Genomic DNA, 22275 nt, shown 5'->3' with positions numbered 1-22275 from the left:
TCAATAGACATACCTCCAAATTCCTACCCATTTCCCAAAAAAAAATTCGAGAAGGTGTGAAATTTTTCGACGAAAAAACAAATTTCGAATCGATCTGAAAAAATTATTTATAGTTAGGGGGGTTAATTTCGATCATTTTCGGTGAATAGACATATCCCGAAATTCCTACTCCCTTTCAAGAAAAAAATTCAAGAAGAAGCCTAAATTTTTCGACAAAAAAAAATTTCGAATTGATTTAAAAAAATTATTTTTAGTTAGGGAGGTTAATTACAATCATTTTTGGTGAATAGAGATATCCTCGAATTCCTATTCAGTTTTGAGAAAAAAATTCTTTATCGAAAACATAATGCCTGACCGTAAAAGTCTCCCTGAAATTTCATCCATATCTTCAAAAAATCATAACTCCTGAACGAATCGGTGAATTTTAATGTTTCAAAATGCAAAAAACGGGTATTTTAATACAGTATATTAAGAAATTCTAACAATGTTGGAAAAGTTGCTCCTTAACCCCCATAAAAATAGTCGAATTCCTCATTTTTGTTACTTCATATGTGGGTATAGTCCAAGTATCTCACGTAAACAATTTTCCTGAATTTTCATCGTTATAATTCCATATCCAGGTCACTTTGGAGGCTCTGCTACCAGGGAGGAATTACTCCATAATCGTGCAAGCAATTAGCAACAAAGTAGAGTCAAACGAGACTGTTCTGTACCAAGTAACCCGACCTTCCAGTCCAATAATCGAGGATTTGAAGCCCATCGAGATGGGGTTGAACATCTCCTGGAAAAGCGACGTGAATTCCAGGCAAGAGAAGTTCGAAGTAACGCACAACAGAAACGACACTGGTGAGAGCGCCACGACGTTGACCACGGAATCTCACATTGTCTTGGAGGACCTCTACCCTGGTGCAGCGTACGAGGTCAAAGTCTTCGCGATCAGCCATGGCCTAAGCAGCGAACCACACGACTATTTCCAAGCAGTTTGTAAGCAACATCACTATAACACTCAAATGAAGCGTGTAAAATTTATAAAATATTATTATTATTGTCCAATTCCAGTACCCCATCCGCCTAAAAACTTGACTATTGAGAAAGTAACGAGCAACACTGTTGTTGTCCATTGGGAAGCTCCGACGGATTCGTTGTATTCAGAATTCCCGATCAGATATCGAACGGAGGACGATCCGAGGTGGGTGAAACTGCCCAGCTTTCGGGTGACGGAAGCGGAAGTGGCGGACATGACGCCTGGGGAGAAGTACACGATTCAAGTGAACACTATGAGCTACGGAGTTGAGAGCCTTTTTCCTCTGCAAGTCAACCATACAGTTCGTGAGTAAATAAAGGATTTGATTGAGATCCTAGGGCTAACAGACCTGGACCTAACATACCTAGACCTAACAGACCTAGACCTGACCCAGATCTAGACCTAGCAGACCTAGACCTAACAGACCTAGATTTAACAGACCTAGACCTAACCCAGACCTAGACCTAACCCAGACGTAGACCTAACCCAGACCTAACCCAGACCTAGACCTAACCCAGACCCAGACCTAACCTAGACCTAGACCTAACCCAGATCTAGACCTAACATACCTAGACCTAACAGACCTAGACCTAACCCAGATCTAGACCTAGCAGACCTAGACCTAACCCAGACCTAGACCTAGCAGACCTAGACCTAACCCAGACCTAGACCTAGCAGACCTAGACCTAACAGACCTAGAACTCGTTAATATTACTATAAACCTAATATCAAATGTGTTTATTTCTTGATAACACTTAAATTAACTCTAGATTCCAGATTCTGTCCTTTCAATAATGTTTAAAAACTAATTTCAGGCCCAAATCCCGTACTCAACATCACTCCAATCATCGACTCGACGAACGTGACGCTGGAATGGCCTAGACCAGAGGGTAGAATCGAGACCTACGTGATAAGATGGTGGCCAGTCGAGAACATCGAAGACGTTCGGACCAAGAACGTCACAGAAAGCAACGATGTTTCCAGCATAGGTTACGAAGAGAACTCTGTGCAAAAGGTTCTAGTGAGCGATCTGATGCCTGGTGTTCAGTACACCTTCCTCATCTACACGGTGTCCTACGATCTAGTCAGCGAAGTGACCAATCTGACCACCAGGACAAGTACGTTCTATCTCAAACCTGAAACCTCGTTTCTCTCGTTTGTTTTCCATTAAATTGTTTTATAATGAATTCTGACCACGAGTGCTAACAACATGCTAAAAATTTGACCTCTCATCCGGCTTGAAGTCTCATTACTAACAGTGTGTTAGTAGAATTCATGGAATCACACATTTGTGACGCATTTAACGATCAAAAGCAGTTATTACACTTGTACAAAATTACCATTATAGCTCAGTTTCGCGTGATTTCGTGATTAAAAATTCCTCCAAGTTTGCTCTTCGAGACGAAGGGCAAACGAGAGAGAACCGCGCGGTTAGGATTAATCGAAAGCATAAGGTCGACCAAGCAAACACGAGTTTGTCGGATCCAGTGCCTCTCATTCAATCGGAAGTCGTTGTGGTGGTCAGTCGAGATCAGCCGGATTCCTTAACGTTGAGGTACACGTCCACGCCCATCCAGTCGTCGATTTTCGATTTGTATCGGTTCCGGATTAGCGACGAGAACAACACCACGAAGGAACGACTGGTAGACGACACCGACAATAAGGTCACGTTCAATGGCCTAACACCTGGCAAACTCTACAACGTGACCGTTTGGACCGTCAGCGATAACGTCGAGAGCAGACCTCTTCTTAGGCAGGATCGACTTTGTGAGTATTTTCTACACGAAAATCAACGATCAACATGTTCTACGTAAATCAGATCTGTGCAAGGTGTAATTAGGGTTTTTTTATAGTTCATAATTACTACTAGAATTGGCTTCCGGGTTGGAGCCACGTTCAGAAGACGAGAGAGTCCTCAGAAGACGAGAGAGTCCTTCTGAACGCGGCTCCAACCCTGAAGCCAATTCTAGTAGTAATCACTATGGCCGCGAAAGCCTAAAAAGTATTATAGTTCATAATGTTCATTGAAACTGGAATATATTTATCAGTAATTATAAACTGATTCAAGTAGAAGTCTAATATTGGTACTATTTTTTTTTTTATTTGATATGATAGAGAAAATTTAGATAGTTTTTTTGAAATTGGTGATCATCTTTTGACAGTGGAGATATTATTAAAACATCATACATCATGGAAATTATGATAATTTCATTATAATCTTCAGGATTTGTTTTAAGTAAAAACCTAAAATTGGTATTAGTTTTTTATTTAATATAGTGACGAAAATCGAAATAATTTTAGAAATTGATATTATTTTTTGAGAATGGAGACATTATTAAAGTTTTTTTATTAAGTTTTATTATATATCATGGAAATTATGCTAATTTCATTATAATCTTCAGGATTTGTTTTAAGAAGGGACCTAAAATTGGTACTATTTTTTTATTTAATATGATAGCGAAAATCTAAATAATTTTAGAAATTAGAAATCATCGATTGACATATGATGGAGATATTATTAAAATGTTTACAGTTTTATTATTGTATATCATGGAAATTATGATAATTTTATTATAATTGGTACTATTTTTTGATTTAATATAGTAGCGAAAATCTAAATAATTTTAGAAATTAGAAATCATCTTTTGACAGTGGAAACATTATTAAAATGTTTACAGTATTATTATACATGATGGAAATTATGATAATTTCATTATAATCTTCAGGATTTGTTTTAAGCAGAAACCTAGAATTGCTATTATTTTTTTTATTTAATTGATATATTAGAGAAACTAAAATAATTATCAAAAAATTGGTACCATTTTCTAAATTATAATTATACTATTATACTCCATGGAAATTATACTACACTCTCTATTTTAAAATTTGTTTTAAGTAACAATCTAAAAACGATATTATTTTTTTTATTTAATTGATATAGGAAACTAAAATAATTACCACAAATTGGTACCACTTTTTGATGATGGAAACATTGCATTCTAATAAGGTTTCTGGTATTATTATATTCCATGGAAATTATGCTACACTCTCTATTTTATTATAATATAATTTTCAAAATTTGTTTTAAGTAACAATCTGAAAAAATTATTACCACTTTTTGATGATGGAAATTTTGCATTCTAAAACGTTTCTGCTATTATTATACTTCATGGAAATTATGCTACACTCACTATTTTATTATAATATAATTTTCAAAATTTTTTTTAAGTAACAATCTAAAAACGATATTATTTTTTTATTTAATACATATAATAGGGAATCTAAAATAATTACCAGAAATTGATACCACTTTTTGATGATAGAAACATCACAATCTATAAAACATATTTCTGTAATTATCATAAATCATGGAAATTATTTTATATTTTCTATTTCATCAGAATATTCAAGATTTATTTTGATTGGAAATTTAAAATCCATATTATTTTCTTATTTAACAAATATATAGTAATAAAATCCAGATAATTACCATAAATTGGTACCAATGTTTGATAATCAATTCGTCATAATTTAAAACATTTCTATAATTATCATACATCATGGAAATTATTTTACATTTTCTATTTCATCAGAATTTTCAAGATTTATTTTAACTAGAAATTTAAAATCGATATCATTTTCTTATTTAACCAAAATAATTACCACAATTTGGTACTACTTTTTGATGATGTAAACATCACAATCTAAACCTTTTTTTGGAACTATCATACATCACAAAAATTATTTTACATTTTCTATTTCACCACAATATTCTAGATTTCTTTTAACCCCAGAAAAAATATTATTTTACCAAAATAACTACCAGAAATTGGTACCACTGTTATATCATATACCACAAGAATCATGCTACATCGAAAATAATTATAGTAATGAATATTTCCTCACTGATAGGAGTCTTTCACGATCGATGGTGCATATATACATTGGATATTACGTTAATATGACTTTAACACTGTCTTTCGGGTAAATATTTACTTATTGTTTCATAACGGGGTGTGGTACTAGAAAACATAGCCGTTTTCATTGTGTTATTTCTGTCGCGGCTTGCATCGATGCATGTTTGAAGCGTACATCGAGACTGTACGAGCTCATATGAAATATCCCCACTTCCAGAACGTGGTATTTCGTGTTATTTTGAATCAGGCTTGCCGCTTATGGTGCTCGAAATTATTGCAACGTAATTAACAAACAGAGAATAATTTAACGGAAATTTTACATGTGTATTATTTTACAATTGCTCCAAATTGTGTTTTAAAAATTTAATTAATAAAAATTTTTCAATTCTATCGAATCATTTAAAATTCTCTAAAATTGAAATTTAATTAAAATTTAAATTGTCAAGCGTGTAATTGATGCTCCAAATTGTGTTTCAAGAATTTAATTAATAAAAATTTTTCAATTCTATCAAATCATTTAAAATTCTCTAAAATTGAAAATTAAGTAAAATTTAAATTGTCAAGCGTGTAATTGATGCTCCAAATTGTGTTTCAAGAATTTAAATAATAAAAATTTTTCAATTCTATCGAATCATTTAAAATTCTCTAAAATTGAAAATTAAGTAAAATTTAAATTGTCAAGCGTGTAATTGATGCTCCAAATTGTGTTTTAAGAATTTAATTAATAAAAATTTTTCAATTCTATCAAATCATTTAAAATTCTCTAAAATTGAAAATTAAGTAAAATTCAAATTGTCAAGCGTGTAATTGATGCTCCAAATTGTGTTTTAAGAATTTAATTAATAAAAATTTTTCAATTCTATCGAATCATTTAAAATTCTCTAAAATTGAAATTTAATTAAAATTTAAATTGTCAAGCGTGTAATTGATGCTCCAAATTGTGTTTTAAGAATTTAATTAATAAAAATTTTTCAATTCTATCAAATCATTTAAAATTCTCTAAAATTGAAAATTAAGTAAAATTCAAATTGTCAAGCGTGTAATTGATGCTCCAAATTGTGTTTCAAGAATTTAATTAATAAAAATTTTTCAATTCTAGCAAATCATTTAAAATTCTCTAAAATTGAAAATTAAGTAAAATTTAAATTGTCAAGCGTGTAATTGATGCTCCAAATTGTGTTTTAAGAATTTAATTAATAAAAATTTTTCAATTCTATCGAATCATTTAAAATTCTCTAAAATTGAAAATTAAGTAAAATTCAAATTGTCAAGCGTGTAATTGATGCTCCAAATTGTGTTTTAAGAATTTAATTAATAAAAATTTTTCAATTCTATCGAATCATTTAAAATTCTCTAAAATTGAAAATTAAGTAAAATTTAAATTGTCAAGCGTGTAATTGATGCTCCAAATTGTGTTTTAAGAATTTAATTAATAAAAAATTTTTCAATTCTATCAAAACATTTAAAATTCTCTAAAATTGAAAATTAAGTAAAATTTAAATTGTCAAGCGTGTAATTGATGCTCCAAATTGTGTTTTAAGAATTTAATTAATAAAAATTTTTCAATTCTATCGAATCATTTAAAATTCTCTAAAATTGAAATTTAATTAAAATTTAAATTGTCAAGCGTGTAATTGATGCTCCAAATTGTGTTTCAAGAGTTTAATTAATAAAAATTTTTCAATTCTATCGAATCATTTAAAATTCTCTAAAATTGAAAATTAAGTAAAATTTAAATTGTCAAGCGTGTAATTGATGTTCCAAATTGTGTTTCAAGAATTTAATTAATAAAAATTTTTCAATTCTATCAAAACATTTAAAATTCTCTAAAATTGAAAATTAATTAAAATTTAAATTGTCAAGCGTGTAATTGATGCTCCAAATTGTGTTTCAAGAATTTAATTAATAAAAATTTTTCAATTCTATCGAATCATTTAAAATTCTCTAAAATTGAAAATTAAGTAAAATTCAAATTGTCAAGCGTGTAATTGATGCTCCAAATTGTGTTTCAAGAATTTAAATAATAAAAATTTTTCAATTCTATCGAATCATTTAAAATTCTCTAAAATTGAAAATTAAGTAAAATTTAAATTGTCAAGCGTGTAATTGATGCTCCAAATTGTGTTTTAAGAATTTAATTAATAAAAATTTTTCAATTCTATCAAATCATTTAAAATTCTCTAAAATTGAAAATTAAGTAAAATTCAAATTGTCAAGCGTGTAATTGATGCTCCAAATTGTGTTTTAAGAATTTAATTAATAAAAATTTTTCAATTCTATCGAATCATTTAAAATTCTCTAAAATTGAAAATTAAGTAAAATTTAAATTGTCAAGCGTGTAATTGATGCTCCAAATTGTGTTTTAAGAATTTAATTAATAAAAAATTTTTCAATTCTATCAAAACATTTAAAATTCTCTAAAATTGAAAATTAAGTAAAATTTAAATTGTCAAGCGTGTAATTGATGCTCCAAATTGTGTTTCAAGAATTTAATTAATAAAAATTTTTCAATTCTATCGAATCATTTAAAATTCTCTAAAATTGAAATTTAATTAAAATTTAAATTGTCAAGCGTGTAATTGATGCTCCAAATTGTGTTTCAAGAATTTAATTAATAAAAATTTTTCAATTCTATCAAATCATTTAAAATTCTCTAAAATTGAAAATTAAGTAAAATTCAAATTGTCAAGCGTGTAATTGATGCTCCACATTGTGTTTTAAGAATTTAATTAATAAAAATTTTTCAATTCTATCAAATCATTTAAAATTCTCTAAAATTGAAAATTAAGTAAAATTTAAATTGTCAAGCGTGTAATTGATGCTCCAAATTGTGTTTCAAGAATTTAATTAATAAAAATTTTTCAATTCTATCGAATCATTTAAAATTCTCTAAAATTGAAATTTAATTAAAATTTAAATTGTCAAGCGTGTAATTGATGCTCCAAATTGTGTTTTAAGAATTTAATTAATAAAAATTTTTCAATTCTATCAAATCATTTAAAATTCTCTAAAATTGAAAATTAAGTAAAATTTAAATTGTCAAGCGTGTAATTGATGCTCCAAATTGTGTTTCAAGAATTTAATTAATAAAAATTTTTCAATTCTATCAAATCATTTAAAATTCTCTAAAATTGAAATTTAATTAAAATTTAAATTGTCAAGAGTGTAATTGATGCAGTTTTTTTTAATTTAGAAATTATTTGGAGTTCTAAATAAATGTTCTAGAACAAAATGGCGCCGTGAAAATCAATATTTACCCTCGTTTTAAATAAAAAATTTTTCTAATTTATTTTGAAATTTGATTTCAGATCCTGAGCCAATCACAGCTATCCAGACAATAGACATCAACGACACAAAAATAACCCTAACTTGGGACATTCCTCGAGGACAGTACGATTCGTTCGAAGTTCAATACATTAATACAGATGGGAATTACATTCAAAATATAACGTCGATTAATCAGATAACTATATCAGATTTGAAGCCTTATAGAAATTACACCTTCACGCTGGTCGTTCGATCAGGTACAGCGTCTTCGTATCTCAGAGTTTCGAATCCACTCAGCGCCAGTTTCACAACGAGCGAATCTTACCCTGGAAAAGTGGAGAAGTTTCATCCCACGGACATTCAACCCAGTAATATAAGTTTTGAGTGGTCTTTGCCTGGTCAAAAGCAAAATGGAATCATCAGGAAATACACTATCACGTATGGGTTGGAAGTGAGTTGATTAGAAGGCGTTTTTATTGCAAAAATTAATTCTTAGAATTTTTGGAAAATATTTATTAAACTTGTGTTTTTGGTGAGAAATATTCTCGAAGGGTGGTTTCAAATTTTTAGTTAATTTTTGAAGCTTTTTTTTTGTTCAAATAATTTTTGTAATTATTAATTTGACAATGTTAATTTGGATGAGTATGGAAGATTAAATTTTTCAATTTAAGTCTTCAATTTTAGAATTTTTGAAAATTTTAAATAAATCCATAGTGTTTTTAACAAAAAACTTATTCCATCGATGGCATATGTGCTTTTGATGAGAAACATTCTCGAAGGGTGGTTTACAATTTTTAGTTAACGGGAATCGAAGAATATTTTATTTTATTATTCTAATATAATTAAAATTGTTTTGTGATTAGGGTTCGACCCACACTCAGATGCAAGACTTCAGGTCAAACGAGTACCGTGGCGTGATAAAATCTCTCATACCTGGAAAGACGTATATATTTCGTATTCAGGCCCAAACGAAAATCGGTTTTGGGCCTGAGGCCGTTTGGAAACAGAAAATGCCGATTCTAGCACCGCCCAAACCACCGACTCAAGTTGTACCGACGGAGGTCTGCAAGAGCAGCACCACGATTCAAATACGATTCAGGAAGCATTACTTCACGGAGGAAAATGGCGCCGTGACGTCTTACACGATCATCGTCGCTGAGGATGACAGCAAGAACGCCTCTGGCTTGGAGATGCCCAGCTGGAAGGATGTTCAAGCGTACAGCATCTGGCCTCCCTATCAGGTGGGATTTGTTATCATTTTATTAGTAACAACCCCTTTGGATGCAAAGAGAAATTGTAAATAATAGTTTGTAAAATAGTAGTTTGGTTTGTGAGGCTTCTCAGTTTGGTAAATCTAAATTTCTCTGTTTTTACTATGTTTGTATAGGATTTATTAGAGTGTTTTAGAGCAGTTTTAAGTAGAAATGATTGCTTATAGTGATTCAGATAGGTTCGGTAGATAAAAGAATTTTTATTTTACAATTTTAGTTGTGAGGCAATTAACACATTACCGACCGATGGCCTATTAATCGACTTTTTTACCGACCAACACTTACCGACCGATAGCGTATTAATCAACTTTTTTACCGACCAACGCTTACCGACCGATAGCCGATTAATCAACCGCTACCGGTCGGAAAAGTGTTAAAAGAATTTTTATTTTATCATTTTAGTGAGTCAATAATAAAACAACTTTTATTTTACAATTTTACTAGTGAGTCAATTAAAAGAATTGTTATTTTACAATTTTAGTAGTCAGTCAATAGTAAAATAATTTTTATTTCACAATTTAATGAACGAGTCAAATAAAATTATTTTTTTTTTACAATTTTATTAGTGAGTCAGTAGTAAAATAATTTTTATTTTACAATTTTAGTAGTGACTCAATAGTAAAATAATTTTTATTTTAAAATTTTAGTAGTGAGTCAATAATAAAATAATATTCTTTGATGCAAACTGTAAAATTCTGGATAAAGGCATGAATTAAAAAATGCATTTTAATTTAACATATCCAATTTATATTGAAATACTTATATTCGTGAATTTGCTATAATATTTCTAGTTTTTTTAATTTTTAACGAGCAGACAAATCTAGAAATAAACTTGTATATTTTACAATTTTACTAGCAAGTCTGATAAAAGAATTTTCATTTGACAATTGTAGTATTGAGTCAATAGTAAAATAATTTTTATTTCACAATTTTACTATTGAATCTAATATAATAATTTTTAATTTACAATTTTACTAGTGAGTTAATAGTAAAAGAATTTTTATTTTATAATTTTAGTAGTGAGTTATATAAAATAATTTTTATTTTGCAATTTTAATAGTGTCAATAATAAAACAACTTTTATTTTACTATTTTACTAGTGAGTCAAATAAAAGAATTTTTATTTTACAATTTTAGTAGTCAGTCAAATAAAATAATTTTTATTTCACAATTTAATGAACGAGTCAAATAAAATTATTTTTTTTTTTACAATTTTATTAGTGAGTCAGTAGTAAAATAATTTTTATTTTACAATTTTAGTAGCGAGTCAATAGTAAAATAATTTTTAGTTACAATTTTAGTAGTCAGTCAATAGTAAAATAATTTTTATTTAACAATTTTATGAATGTGTCAAATAAAATAATATTCAAATAAAAAAAATTCAAATAAAATAATATTTTTTGATGTAAATTGTCAAATTCTAAATAAAGAGATGAATAAAAAAATGCATTAGAATTTATCAAATCTAATTTATTTTGAAATACTCATATACAAAAATTTGCTAAAACATTTCAATTTTTCAAATCTCTAACATGCAGACAAATCAAGAAATAAGCTCGTAAATGTAACAAAATAATCAAAATTCTCGTCATAAATCGCATTCCGATGAAACGATTGAGAAATCGTTAATGATCGAGGAATTCTCAAAATCGTCGAGAAGTCATCCTACGGTTGAATTTTTTTTCGAATCACCGATCGATCGATCAGATGCGTCATCGGGGCTCGGAACGATATCGCAATAGAGATGTAAAATAATTAATTCAGCGAATTATACCGAGTGACTCGTTAACTTGCCGGATCACGAGCGAATAACGCAAAACAACGCTGGAAAAACGTGCACTCAAGACCACGCATAAACAATCGTGTTCCCCGCAATTGTTGCATTACGTGCGCTCCGGAGGCGATAGTTAATTGAAGAACGCGCGTGGTTCTAGTTGTTAGAGGACGAGGCGAACTGTCGTAACATCGAAACGCCTCGAAAATAACTAATTACCATCCTTGAAACGTATAAAATTGAAAATCTGATTGCTACGAAGTGCAACAGAGTTTACAAATCAAACAAATCTTTTTCTAAATCTACTTTTTTCATTTACAAAAACACCCTGTGTGTTCTATGAAAATTATGGAAGCTTCGTTTCTCGAAAATTTTTACGAAAAAAATGGGTTTCAAAAGTGTAATAAAAGTGTGATAAAAATGAAAAAACAGAGTGCAAAGTTTTCTCGTTAACGATGTTGCAATTATTGTGAAAATTTAATTTGTGCTTCTTTAATTTGAGTGAAAATTTTTACGAAAAAAATGAGTTTCAAAAGTGTGAGATAAAAATGAAAAAACAGAGTGCAAAGTTTTCTCGTTAACGATGTTGCAATTATTGTGAAAATTTAATTTGTGCTTCTTTGGTTTGAGTGAAAATTTTTGAGCCATGAATGTTTTGGAGGATTTGATTTCCAAAGCTGGAAAATTCTTCACTCAGGTGATGTGTAATAATTTTTGACTATTTGGGTAATTTTTTGATTTAAAGTAATTTCTGACTATTTGGGTAATTTTTTTATTTAAAGTAATTATTGACTATTTGGGTAATTTTTTTAATTTAAAGTAATTCTTGACTATTTGGGTAATTTTTTAATTTCAAGTAATTTCTGACTATTTTGGTAATTTTTGTCTATTTGAGTAATTTTTGTCTATTTTGGTAATTTTTTAATTTAAAGTAATTTCTGACTATTTGGGTAATTTTTTAATTTCAAGTAATTTCTGACTATTTGGGTAATTTTTGTCTATTTGGGTAATTTTTGTCTATTTGGGTAATTTTTGACTATTTAGGTAATTTTTGTCTATTTGAGTAATTTTTGTCTATTTTGGTAATTTTTTAATTTAAAGTAATTTTTGACTATTTGGGTAATTTTGGAATTTAAAGTAATTCTTGACTATTTGAGTAATTTTTGTCTATTTGGGTAATTTTTGAATTTAAAGTAATTCTTGACTTGCCTCCTGGGAGGTTTGAACTCACGACCCCTGGTTTACGAGACCAGTGCTCCTGCCACTTAGCTAAAGAGGCTCGATAAGTAATTCTTGACTATTTGGGTAATTTTTGTCTATTTGTGTAATTTTTAAATTTAAAGTAACTTTTGACTATTTGTTTAATTTTTTAATTTAAAGTAATTTCTGACTATTTTTGTAATTTTTTAATTTGGTAGCTTGGAATATTGCAATAAATATAGTGCAATTGAGAGTTGTTAGAATTGTCATTTATTTCAATATAATAAATAAACAAAATTGAGTTTTATTTTCTCAAATAGAGAATTTTTCTTATTAAAATAGGAAATTATTATGCAAAGTTTCTGTTTTATAGAAAATCACAGATCAGAGTGTGCATCTAATTTACAAAATGGTGGTTCAAAAATCACAGTTTTGAGTCACTCGTCATGTGAAAATATTTTTGATGAAGAAACATAGAAACAGAATCTATGACGTTAATCATAAGCATATTTATGCTTCACTATTGGTCATATTTCCATCTAACAGGAAACATTTCATGAACATAATATATAATCCATGCAATTCGTATGCACAAGGTCGATGCAAGTGTAAACAAATCTCACGAGGTGTTCGTTGCCATAATTGCAACTCACCCTCGATAAATAAATTACTATTATTCGAAGACCAACGACGACACACAGTATGGTCTGTTTTTATTAACCAGATATCCAAATTTGTATGCAAATTAATTCCCAAAGCTTCTTCAACAGCGCATAAAACTTTCCATAAATGCTAATAAACAAATTTCGTTTATTTTTAAAGGCGATGGAGCCTTACTATCCGTTCAAAAATGGCTCGGTGGAGGATTTCACGATCGGTAGCGAAAATTGCGACGGGAAAAGCGTGTATTGCAATGGACCATTGAAGTCTGGCTCCACTTACAGGGTCAAAGTTCGAGCATTCACTGCGCCTGACAAATTCACGGACACCAGTTACAGTTTTCCGATCCAAACAGGTGAGAACGATCGTTGCACAATGTGTTTACATCACAAATTATAGATTAGAATCACATTTATTCTATTTCAGATTTTTTTTAATATTCATAGTTCTAAATAGATTTCAGATTTAGGAAAATTGGTAACAATTTGGTAGAATATTCTTCTATATTTTTCTGGTTATTTTATAATTAGTTTGTTATCTAATATTATAATTGTGAGAAGCTTGTTTTTATAGTATAAATCATAGACGAAGACCACATTGTTGTATTTAAATTATTTTAAAAATAATTGATAGGAAAATTATTGAATAATTCAGTAGAATATTCTTCTATATTTTTCTATATTTTTCTGGTCATTTTATAATTCATTTATCAGCTGAAATTATAATTATAAGAAGCTTGATAAATTTATACCAGAAATCATAGATGAAGACCAGATTCTTGTATTTAAATTATTCTAAAAATAATCAAATTTTCAATTGATGGTTACGACCAAGGAAAAAGTTTTTACTAATATAATAAGTTCATAGGAAAATTATTGAATAATTCAATAGAATATTCTTCTATATTTTTTTGTTCATTTTATAATTCTTTCATCGGCTGAAATTATAATTATAAGAAGCTTGATAAATTTATACCAGAAATCATAGATGAAGACCATATTATTGTATTTAAATTATTTTAAAAATAATTGATAGGAAAATTATTGAATAATTCAGTAGAATATTCTTCTATATTTTTCTATATTTTTCTGGTCATTTTATAATTCATTTATCAGCTGAAATTATAATTATAAGAAGCTTGATAAATTTATACCAGAAATCATAGATGAAGACCAGATTGTTGTATTTAAATTATTCTAAAAATAATCAAATTTTCAATTGATGGTTACGACCAAGGAAAATGTTTTTACTAATATAATAAGTTCATAGGAAAATTATTGAATAATTCAATAGAATATTCTTCTATATTTTTTTGTTCATTTTATAATTCTTTCATCGGCTGAAATTATAATTATAAGAAGCTTGATAAATTTATACCAGAAATCATAGATGAAGACCATATTATTGTATTTAAATTATTTTAAAAATAATTGATAGGAAAATTATTGAATAATTCAGTAGAATATTTTTTTGTATTTTTCTATATTTTTCTGGTCATTTTATAATTCATTTATCAGCTGAAATTATAATTATAAGAAGCTTGTTAAATTTATACCAGAAATCATAGATGAAGACCAGATTGTTGTATTTAAATTATTCTAAAAATAATCAAATTTTCAATTGATGGTTACGACCAAGGAAAAAGTTTTTACTAATATAATAAGTTCATAGGAAAATTATTGAATAATTCAATAGAATATTCTTCTATATTTTTTTGTTCATTTTATAATTCTTTCATCGGCTGAAATTATAATTATAAGAAGCTTGATAAATTTATACCAGAAATCATAGATGAAGACCATATTATTGTATTTAAATTATTTTAAAAATAATTGATAGGAAAATTATTGAATAATTCAGTAGAATATTTTTCTATATTTTTCTATATTTTTCTGGTCATTTTATAATTCATTTATCAGCTGAAATTATAATTATAAGAAGCTTGTTAAATTTATACCAGAAATCATAGATGAAGACCAGATTCTTGTATTTAAATTATTCTAAAAATAATCAAATTTTCAATTGATGGTTACGACCAAGAAAAAATTTTTTACTATTATAATAAGTTGATAGTTAAATTGTCCATTTTATAATTCGTATATCAGCTGAAATTATAATTATAAGAAGCTTGTTAAATTTATACCAAAAATCATAGACAAAAACCATATTATTATACTTAAATAATTCCAAAAATAATGAACAATTTACTAGAATATTCTACCATTTCTTAATTCCATTTTACAATTTATCAAGCAACATTATAATCATAAGAAGCTTGCTAAATTCATACCTCGTTATTTCGTGTACATGTCTGCCCAAGGATTGCTGCTGGCAGGTGAGATGAACAAAAAAAGTCTAATTTATAAATAATTTCAGTTAATTGCACTATATTCGATTATGTCTTCCAAACGAGCTTATCTCGTTTCAAGTGGAAGGCTACCGTGATAATATTTTTGCAAAATCCTTATCGATTCACACATTCTGACTCTCATTTAGATATTCACAGTTTTAATTTAGGAGTGCTGGATAAATGTTTGATTTAAAGCAACTCGTGTTTGATCAGATAAGGACAACACGGCCATAATAGTTGGTGTCACGGTTCCAATAGTGCTTCTGCTGGCTTTGTTGGGCATTGGGCTGCTGGTGAGGAGAAGAAGGAGTCAGGGTCGCAAAACGACAGAAACTAGAACCAGCGATAATTTATCCCTACCTGACAGTGTCATTGAAACCAGGTAAATTGAATTTAAATTTCATATTTTAATAATTTTCAATTTATCTAATTTCAATTTTTCAAAATTTATTATTTGGTCACAGTGTTCCAAAGGAAAATAATTCTTTTCGAAATTTCTTATTTTATATTTTAATAATTTTCAATTTATCTAATTTCAATTTTTCAAAATTTATTATTTGGTCACAGTGTTCCAAAGGAAAATAATTCTTTTTCAAATTTTTTGTTTTGCAGTCGACCAATAAAGATCGAAGACTTTGCAGAGCATTATCGAACTATGTCAGCGGACTCTGACTTCCGGTTCTCGGAGGAATTCGAAGAATTAAAGCACGTTGGAAGAGATCAGCCTTGCACAGCTGCGGATTTACCGTGCAATAGGCCAAAGAATCGTTTCACCAATATTTTACCCTACGACCACAGTAGATTCAAGCTACAACCTGTGGACGATGAAGAGGGTTCTGACTATATAAACGCCAATTACGTTCCTGTAAGTTCTAACATTCTATTAAAAAAAAAAGAAATAAAAAATAATCATTATTTTACTGTGGATTTTTATGCAAATTTTTATTAACACTTTACCGACCGGTAGCGATTGATTAATCGGCTATCGGTCGGTAAGCGTCGGTCGATAAAACAGTTGATTAATAGGCTACCGGTCGGTAAGCGTTGGCCGGTAAAACAGTCGATTAATAGGCTATCGGTCGGTAAAGTGTTAATAAAATTAATTGAGATGCGAGCTTTGCAGAGGGTTGTTTCAACCCCCCAATTACGTTCCTGTAAGTTTCAACATTTTATTTAAAAAAATTCATAAAAAATAATCATTATATTGCTTGTGGATCTTTATGCAAATTTTTATTAATAAAATGAATTGTAATGTGAGCCTTGCAGAGGGGTGTTTCAACCCCCCAATTACGTTCCTGTAAGTTCCAACAATTTATTACAAAAAAAAAAATAAAAAATAATCATTATTTTGCTTGTGGATCTTTATGAAAATTTTTATTGATAAGATTAATTGTAATGTGAGCTTTGCAGAGGGTTGTTTCAACCCCTCCAATTACGTTCCTGTAAGTTCCAACATTTTATTGAAAAAAAAAAGTAAAATATAATCATTATTTTGCTGTGGATTTTTATGAAAATTTTTATTAATAAAATTAATTGAGATGAGAGCTTCTTAGAGGGTTGTTTCAACCCCCCAAATAATTTTCAATTCAGAGATTAGGAATGTCGCAAAAATTAACGAAAATCTTCATACAAATTTATATTTTTATTAATAAAATTATTTGGAGCTACGTAGAGGGTTGTTTCAACCCCCGCAAAATAATTTTAATTTTATTCCAACTATTTTTCATATTTTTCTTTTGAAATGTGAGCTTCTTAGAGGGTTGTTTCAACCCCCAAATAATTTTCAATTCATAGATTAGGAATATCGCAAAAATTGACGAAAATCTTCATACAAATTTATATTTTTATTAATAAAATTAATGGGAGCTTCCGTAGAGGGTTGTTTCAACCCCCCCAAAATAATTTTAATTTCATTCCAACTATTTTTCATATTTTTCTATATCAAGTGTATTCTGTAATTTTTTAAAAATTTCTCATAAATGTATAAATATCCACAGTCTACTAATTAAGCGTGTAATTAACTGCAATGTCGACTTGGCAGGTTTCAGTGTACACTGCTTTTACAGTTTCTAATTGTATTTGCGAACAGTGATTCAAGTTTATATCGTTCCTGCTATCTCGTGTCAATATTGCAAGGTGTATACTAATCTTGAGTACACAGATGTAATTCTCCTGCTTGGTAGCATGTGGCGATAAAACGAACCTCGCACGAGATATTTACTAAGCTAGTTTCATTTATTTTTCATTTTTTTTACCACTTTGTTTGGCAAACAAAAATATCCACTGGACAGGTACAGGAACAATGTTGTATATTTTTATACTGTTTTACACTAAAATAGTGTTTCTATATTGTTATAATAGTGTTTGTTTACCTCTTGATGTATTTAATTTATATGATAATTTATACTATTTAATTGCAAATAATTTTTCAAATTTATTCTATGTAATTCCAAATATTTTTTCAAATTTATACTACTTTATTCCAAATAATTTTTCAAATTTATAATATCTGATTGCAAATAATTTTTCAAATTTATACTATTTAATTCCAAATAATTTTTCAAATTTATACTATTTAATTTCAAATAATTTTTCAAACTTATACTATTTTGTTTAAATTTATTGTTATCAAGAATGGGTAAAACACTTTTGTTAAACTTGACATCAATATTTGCACAGTTATAGATTTAATTATCCAGTTAAAAAATAAATAACATTGTAGGGGAAGATATTCAATAATTTTTAAAATATCAATGATAGTTTTATTATTATCTATCATATATAATTGTAATCTTTCAAGTTATATTATAATTATCACCATGGGGCGTGAGGGTAAAGTACAAGACTCCCACGCAGTTGGCCCGTGTTCGATTCCCAGTGACCACGAAAGTTTTTTCTCTTAATATAATTAAGTTTTAATTATAAAATTCATACATAAAAATGATAATTATCTTATAAACAAATTGTCTTTGTATTTAGTAATGTTTATAATAACGTATACAAAAATATAATGGTGGTAATTGCAACATTAGATAATGTGGAGACCACCATATCTTCTCCTTATAATAAGATATATAAATTAAATAATAAAATCTACAAAAATAATAATTTACTCTAAAATAAAGTGTCTTAGTAATTACTAAATATACAAAAATATAATGGTGATAATTGCAACTTGATTAAAAAATTATATTTATAAATAATGAAGACCCTATCTTCTCCTTATAATAAGATATATAAATTAAATAATAAAATCTACAAAAATGCTAATAATTTACTCAAAAATAAAGTGTCTTACTATTTACTAAATATACAAAAATATAATAGTAGTAATTCCAACTTGATTAAAATTATATTTATAAATAGTGATAACCTTGTCCTCTCCTCATAAAATACTAATTACATCGACCACTATAAATGAAATGAAAATTAACGTGTTCTGATGCTTTAATTTAACTGTTCCAGGGCCACAATTCTCCAAGAGAATTCATTGTCACCCAAGGACCCCTGCATTCGACGCGAGACGACTTCTGGCGGACAGTTTGGGAGAGCAACAGTCGAGCCATAGTGATGCTAACGAGGTGTATCGAGAAGGGCAGAGAAAAATGCGATCACTACTGGCCCATGGACACCCTACCCGTCTACTATGGCGACATCTGCGTCACCATATTGAACGAGACACGCTACCCCGACTGGAGCATCACGGAGTTCATGTTGTGCAGAGTGAGTAGCTCGAATCTCACCAATAAACTCATCTTGAAAAACTACAAATCACTCTATTTGAGACTCGAGTTCCCCCATTTAATTTCTGACACTTTTATCTCCTCTGCAACCAACTGATGCGCCTTGTTTTCCAACAGGGGGACGTCAAGAGAGTCATCCAGCACTTCCACTTCACAACCTGGCCTGATTTCGGTGTTCCAAGTCCGCCTCAGACCCTAGCTAGATTCGTCAGAGCCTTCAGAGAGAGAGTCAGGCCCGACCAAAGGCCAATAGTTGTACATTGTAGCGCTGGAGTAGGTCGTAGCGGGACCTTCATCACTTTGGACAGAATACTCCAACAAATATTGGTGTCCAAGTACGTGGACATCTTTGGAATAGTCTGGGCGATGAGGAAAGAGCGCGTTTGGATGGTCCAGACCGAGCAACAGTACATCTGCATACACCAGTGCCTCCTGGCGGTTCTGGAGGGCCAGGACACCACTGGACCACCTCGAGAGATCCACGACAATCAAGGATTCGAAGGTGGGATTTGCTCCGTTTTTATCAGTCCCCTTGAAGAGAATCAGAAACTACTTTTAATAGTTTTGGAAAACGAAGACACATTTGGAACCCTCAAGTCTCTTTTTTTTATAATTTTATTTGTTTGAAACGTTTCTGTTAACATTGAATTGTACCTTGCTTGAAAAGGGGGATATTCGAGCAATGTTAAGAGGAAGTATTATTATTATTGGAGTATGATCTGGTGATGGTGATGGTGATGGTGATGGTGGTAGTAGTAGTATTATTTTAACACTTTACCGACCGGTAGCGGTTGATTAATCGGCTATCGGTCGGTAAACGCCGACCGATAAAACAGTTGATTGATAGGCTATCAGTCGGTAAGCGTCGGCCGGTAAAACAGTCGATTAATAGGCTATCAGTCGGTAAGCGTTAGCCGGTAAAACAGTCGATTAATAGGCTAACGGTCGGTAAAGTGTTGAGAAAGGGCCCAGTTTTGGGCCCCATTGCAAGGTGTTGCTTTTGGTAAATTGTGTCACATCCGTACGTAGCGATTCACTTCCCTTTTGCAACCTTGTACTCCCTTTGAATCCAGGCAAGAATCGAAGCGCGGTTGAAAGCACAAAGACCACGGCCGAAGATGAAAAGGAAAGGTGACCTTCGAACTGCGAATCATGCGCTGATGGTAATTTCGATCCTGGCTTTTTTTTTATCTCTCACCGAGTTACGCGTAGTTGCAAACTACTCTCACTTAAGCATGCAGCATGCATATATTATTATCTAACAAATACAACACGACACTGGTCTCTGTGATCTTTGTACTTTTTTGTTTGTTTATTTAGACAAATTTTTGACAATGAAAAATTTTAAAATTGAATTAAAATTGAAATTGAATGAAAATTAAAATTAAAAATACAACACAACACTGATCTCTGTGATCTTTGTATTTTTTTGTTTGTTTATTTAGACAAATTTTTAACACTTTTTGTTCGTATATAAAAAGTGATAAAATTGAATTAAAATTAAAATTGATTCACACTATATATTTTAGGAATACTTGCTAAATTGATTTATAATTATAAAGTGTTGTAATATAGTTTGAAGAATAATTTGATTTTTGGTTTCAAATTTAATAAAATTCAGCGATCCACCACAAATTTATTCACACTATACAGGGTGTTTGGCCACCCCTGGGTGTAATGAGAGATTCTAGGGTCCAAAATAAGACGAAAATCAAGAATAGCAATTTGTTGATTGAGGCTTCGTTAAAAAGTTATTAATTTTTGAAGATCCGCCCATATCGAATTTTTTTCTCGAAAATGGGTAGGATTTCGGGGATATTTGTAATGACCAAAAATGATTATAATTGACCCTTGTAACCGGAAATAATTTTTTTAGGACGATTTGAAATTTTCATTTTTCGTTGAAAAATTTTGGAATCTATTCGAATTTTTTTCTCGAAAGTGTGTAGGAATTTGGGGGTATGTCTATTGACCAAAAATTCTTGTAATTTACCCCCCTACCTGGATATAATTTTTTTAGAACGATTTGAAAAATTTTAATTTTGTCGAAAAATTTTACAACTTCTCGAATTTTTTTCTCGAAACTGGTTAGGAATTCGTGGTTATGTCTAATGATAAAAAATGATTGTAATTGACCCCTGCAACCGAAAATAATTTTTTCAGAATGATTTGAAACTTTTTAATTTCATCGAAATATTTGTCCATTTACTGAATTTTTTTTCTCGAAAATGGTTAGGATTTCGGGAATATGTCTAATGACCAAAAATGATTGCAATCTACCTTTGCAACTGAAAATAATTTTTTTAGAACGATTTGAGAAATTTTAATTTTGTCGAAAAATTTATTCACTTATTGAATTTTTTTTCTCGAAACTGGTTAGGATTTCGAGGGTATGTCTATTCACCACAAATGATTGTAATTGGCTCCCTCAACTAAAAACATTTTTTTTAGAACGATTTGATATTATTTTTTTTTCGTGGAAAAATTTAGGCAGCTACCCCCTGTCGATTTTCCTTAGAAATTCGTTTTTCATGTTTAATAAATTTGTTTGACGCGCTACGGAAATTTTGTTTAATACTTTTTTGTAGGCACCCATGAGCTCTATTTTAGAAAAAAGTTTCATCGAAATATATTCACTATTGTAAGAGTTATGGCTGTTTGAAAATTGAACCATTTTTATGTGGTTTTTTTAATTTTACAGATTGAACGAATAAATTTTTCAGAATTTTTACAATTTCTACATATTCTTCATCAAAATACGCGTCGTTTGCATTTTTAAACTTCAAAATCGTCCAATCCCTTCAGAAGTTATGACATTTTAAAGATTCGCATGAAATTTCAGGTCAACGATATGGTCAGACGCGTAATTTTCGGTAATGAATTTTTTTCTCGAAAATGCGTAGGATTTCGGGGGTATGTCTATTCACCAAAAATGATTATAATCGATCCTCGCAACTAAAAATATTTTTTCCAAAACGATTTGAAATTTTTTAATTTTGTCTAAAAATTTCAGTTCCTACTAGAATTTTTTTCTCTAAAGTGGGTAGGATTTCGATGGTACGTCTAATG

The 22275-nt window shown here is 29.6% G+C and overlaps 1 protein-coding gene across 3 annotated transcripts in view; it reads left to right on the top strand.

Moving 5' to 3' along the window:
* Positions 1–22275, top strand: part of LOC122402965 (tyrosine-protein phosphatase 10D) — a 58276-nt gene that overhangs the window by 30066 nt on the left and 5935 nt on the right. Inside the window, exons 7-18 of one of the 3 annotated variants that reach the window (XM_043406202.1) lie at positions 621–984; positions 1060–1329; positions 1840–2142; positions 2513–2791; positions 8250–8659; positions 9072–9449; positions 13276–13468; positions 15677–15845; positions 16076–16328; positions 18929–19186; positions 19324–19708; positions 20280–20369. In XM_043406202.1, the coding sequence (XP_043262137.1) occupies positions 621–984; positions 1060–1329; positions 1840–2142; positions 2513–2791; positions 8250–8659; positions 9072–9449; positions 13276–13468; positions 15677–15845; positions 16076–16328; positions 18929–19186; positions 19324–19708; positions 20280–20341 (3324 nt within the window). In that variant the 3' untranslated portion in view covers positions 20342–20369. The remainder of the gene's footprint in view (positions 1–620; positions 985–1059; positions 1330–1839; positions 2143–2512; positions 2792–8249; positions 8660–9071; positions 9450–13275; positions 13469–15676; positions 15846–16075; positions 16329–18928; positions 19187–19323; positions 19709–20279; positions 20370–22275) is intronic. The other 2 variants (XM_043406205.1, XM_043406204.1) reach the window with 2 other exon arrangements.

The sequence above is a fragment of the Colletes gigas genome, unplaced genomic scaffold (genome assembly GCF_013123115.1).
Source record: "Colletes gigas isolate AHSC1104 unplaced genomic scaffold, ASM1312311v1 Colletes_gigas_Sc00042, whole genome shotgun sequence".
NCBI lineage: Eukaryota > Metazoa > Arthropoda > Insecta > Hymenoptera > Colletidae > Colletes > Colletes gigas.
This window is presented reverse-complemented; position numbering and strand designations above follow the sequence as displayed.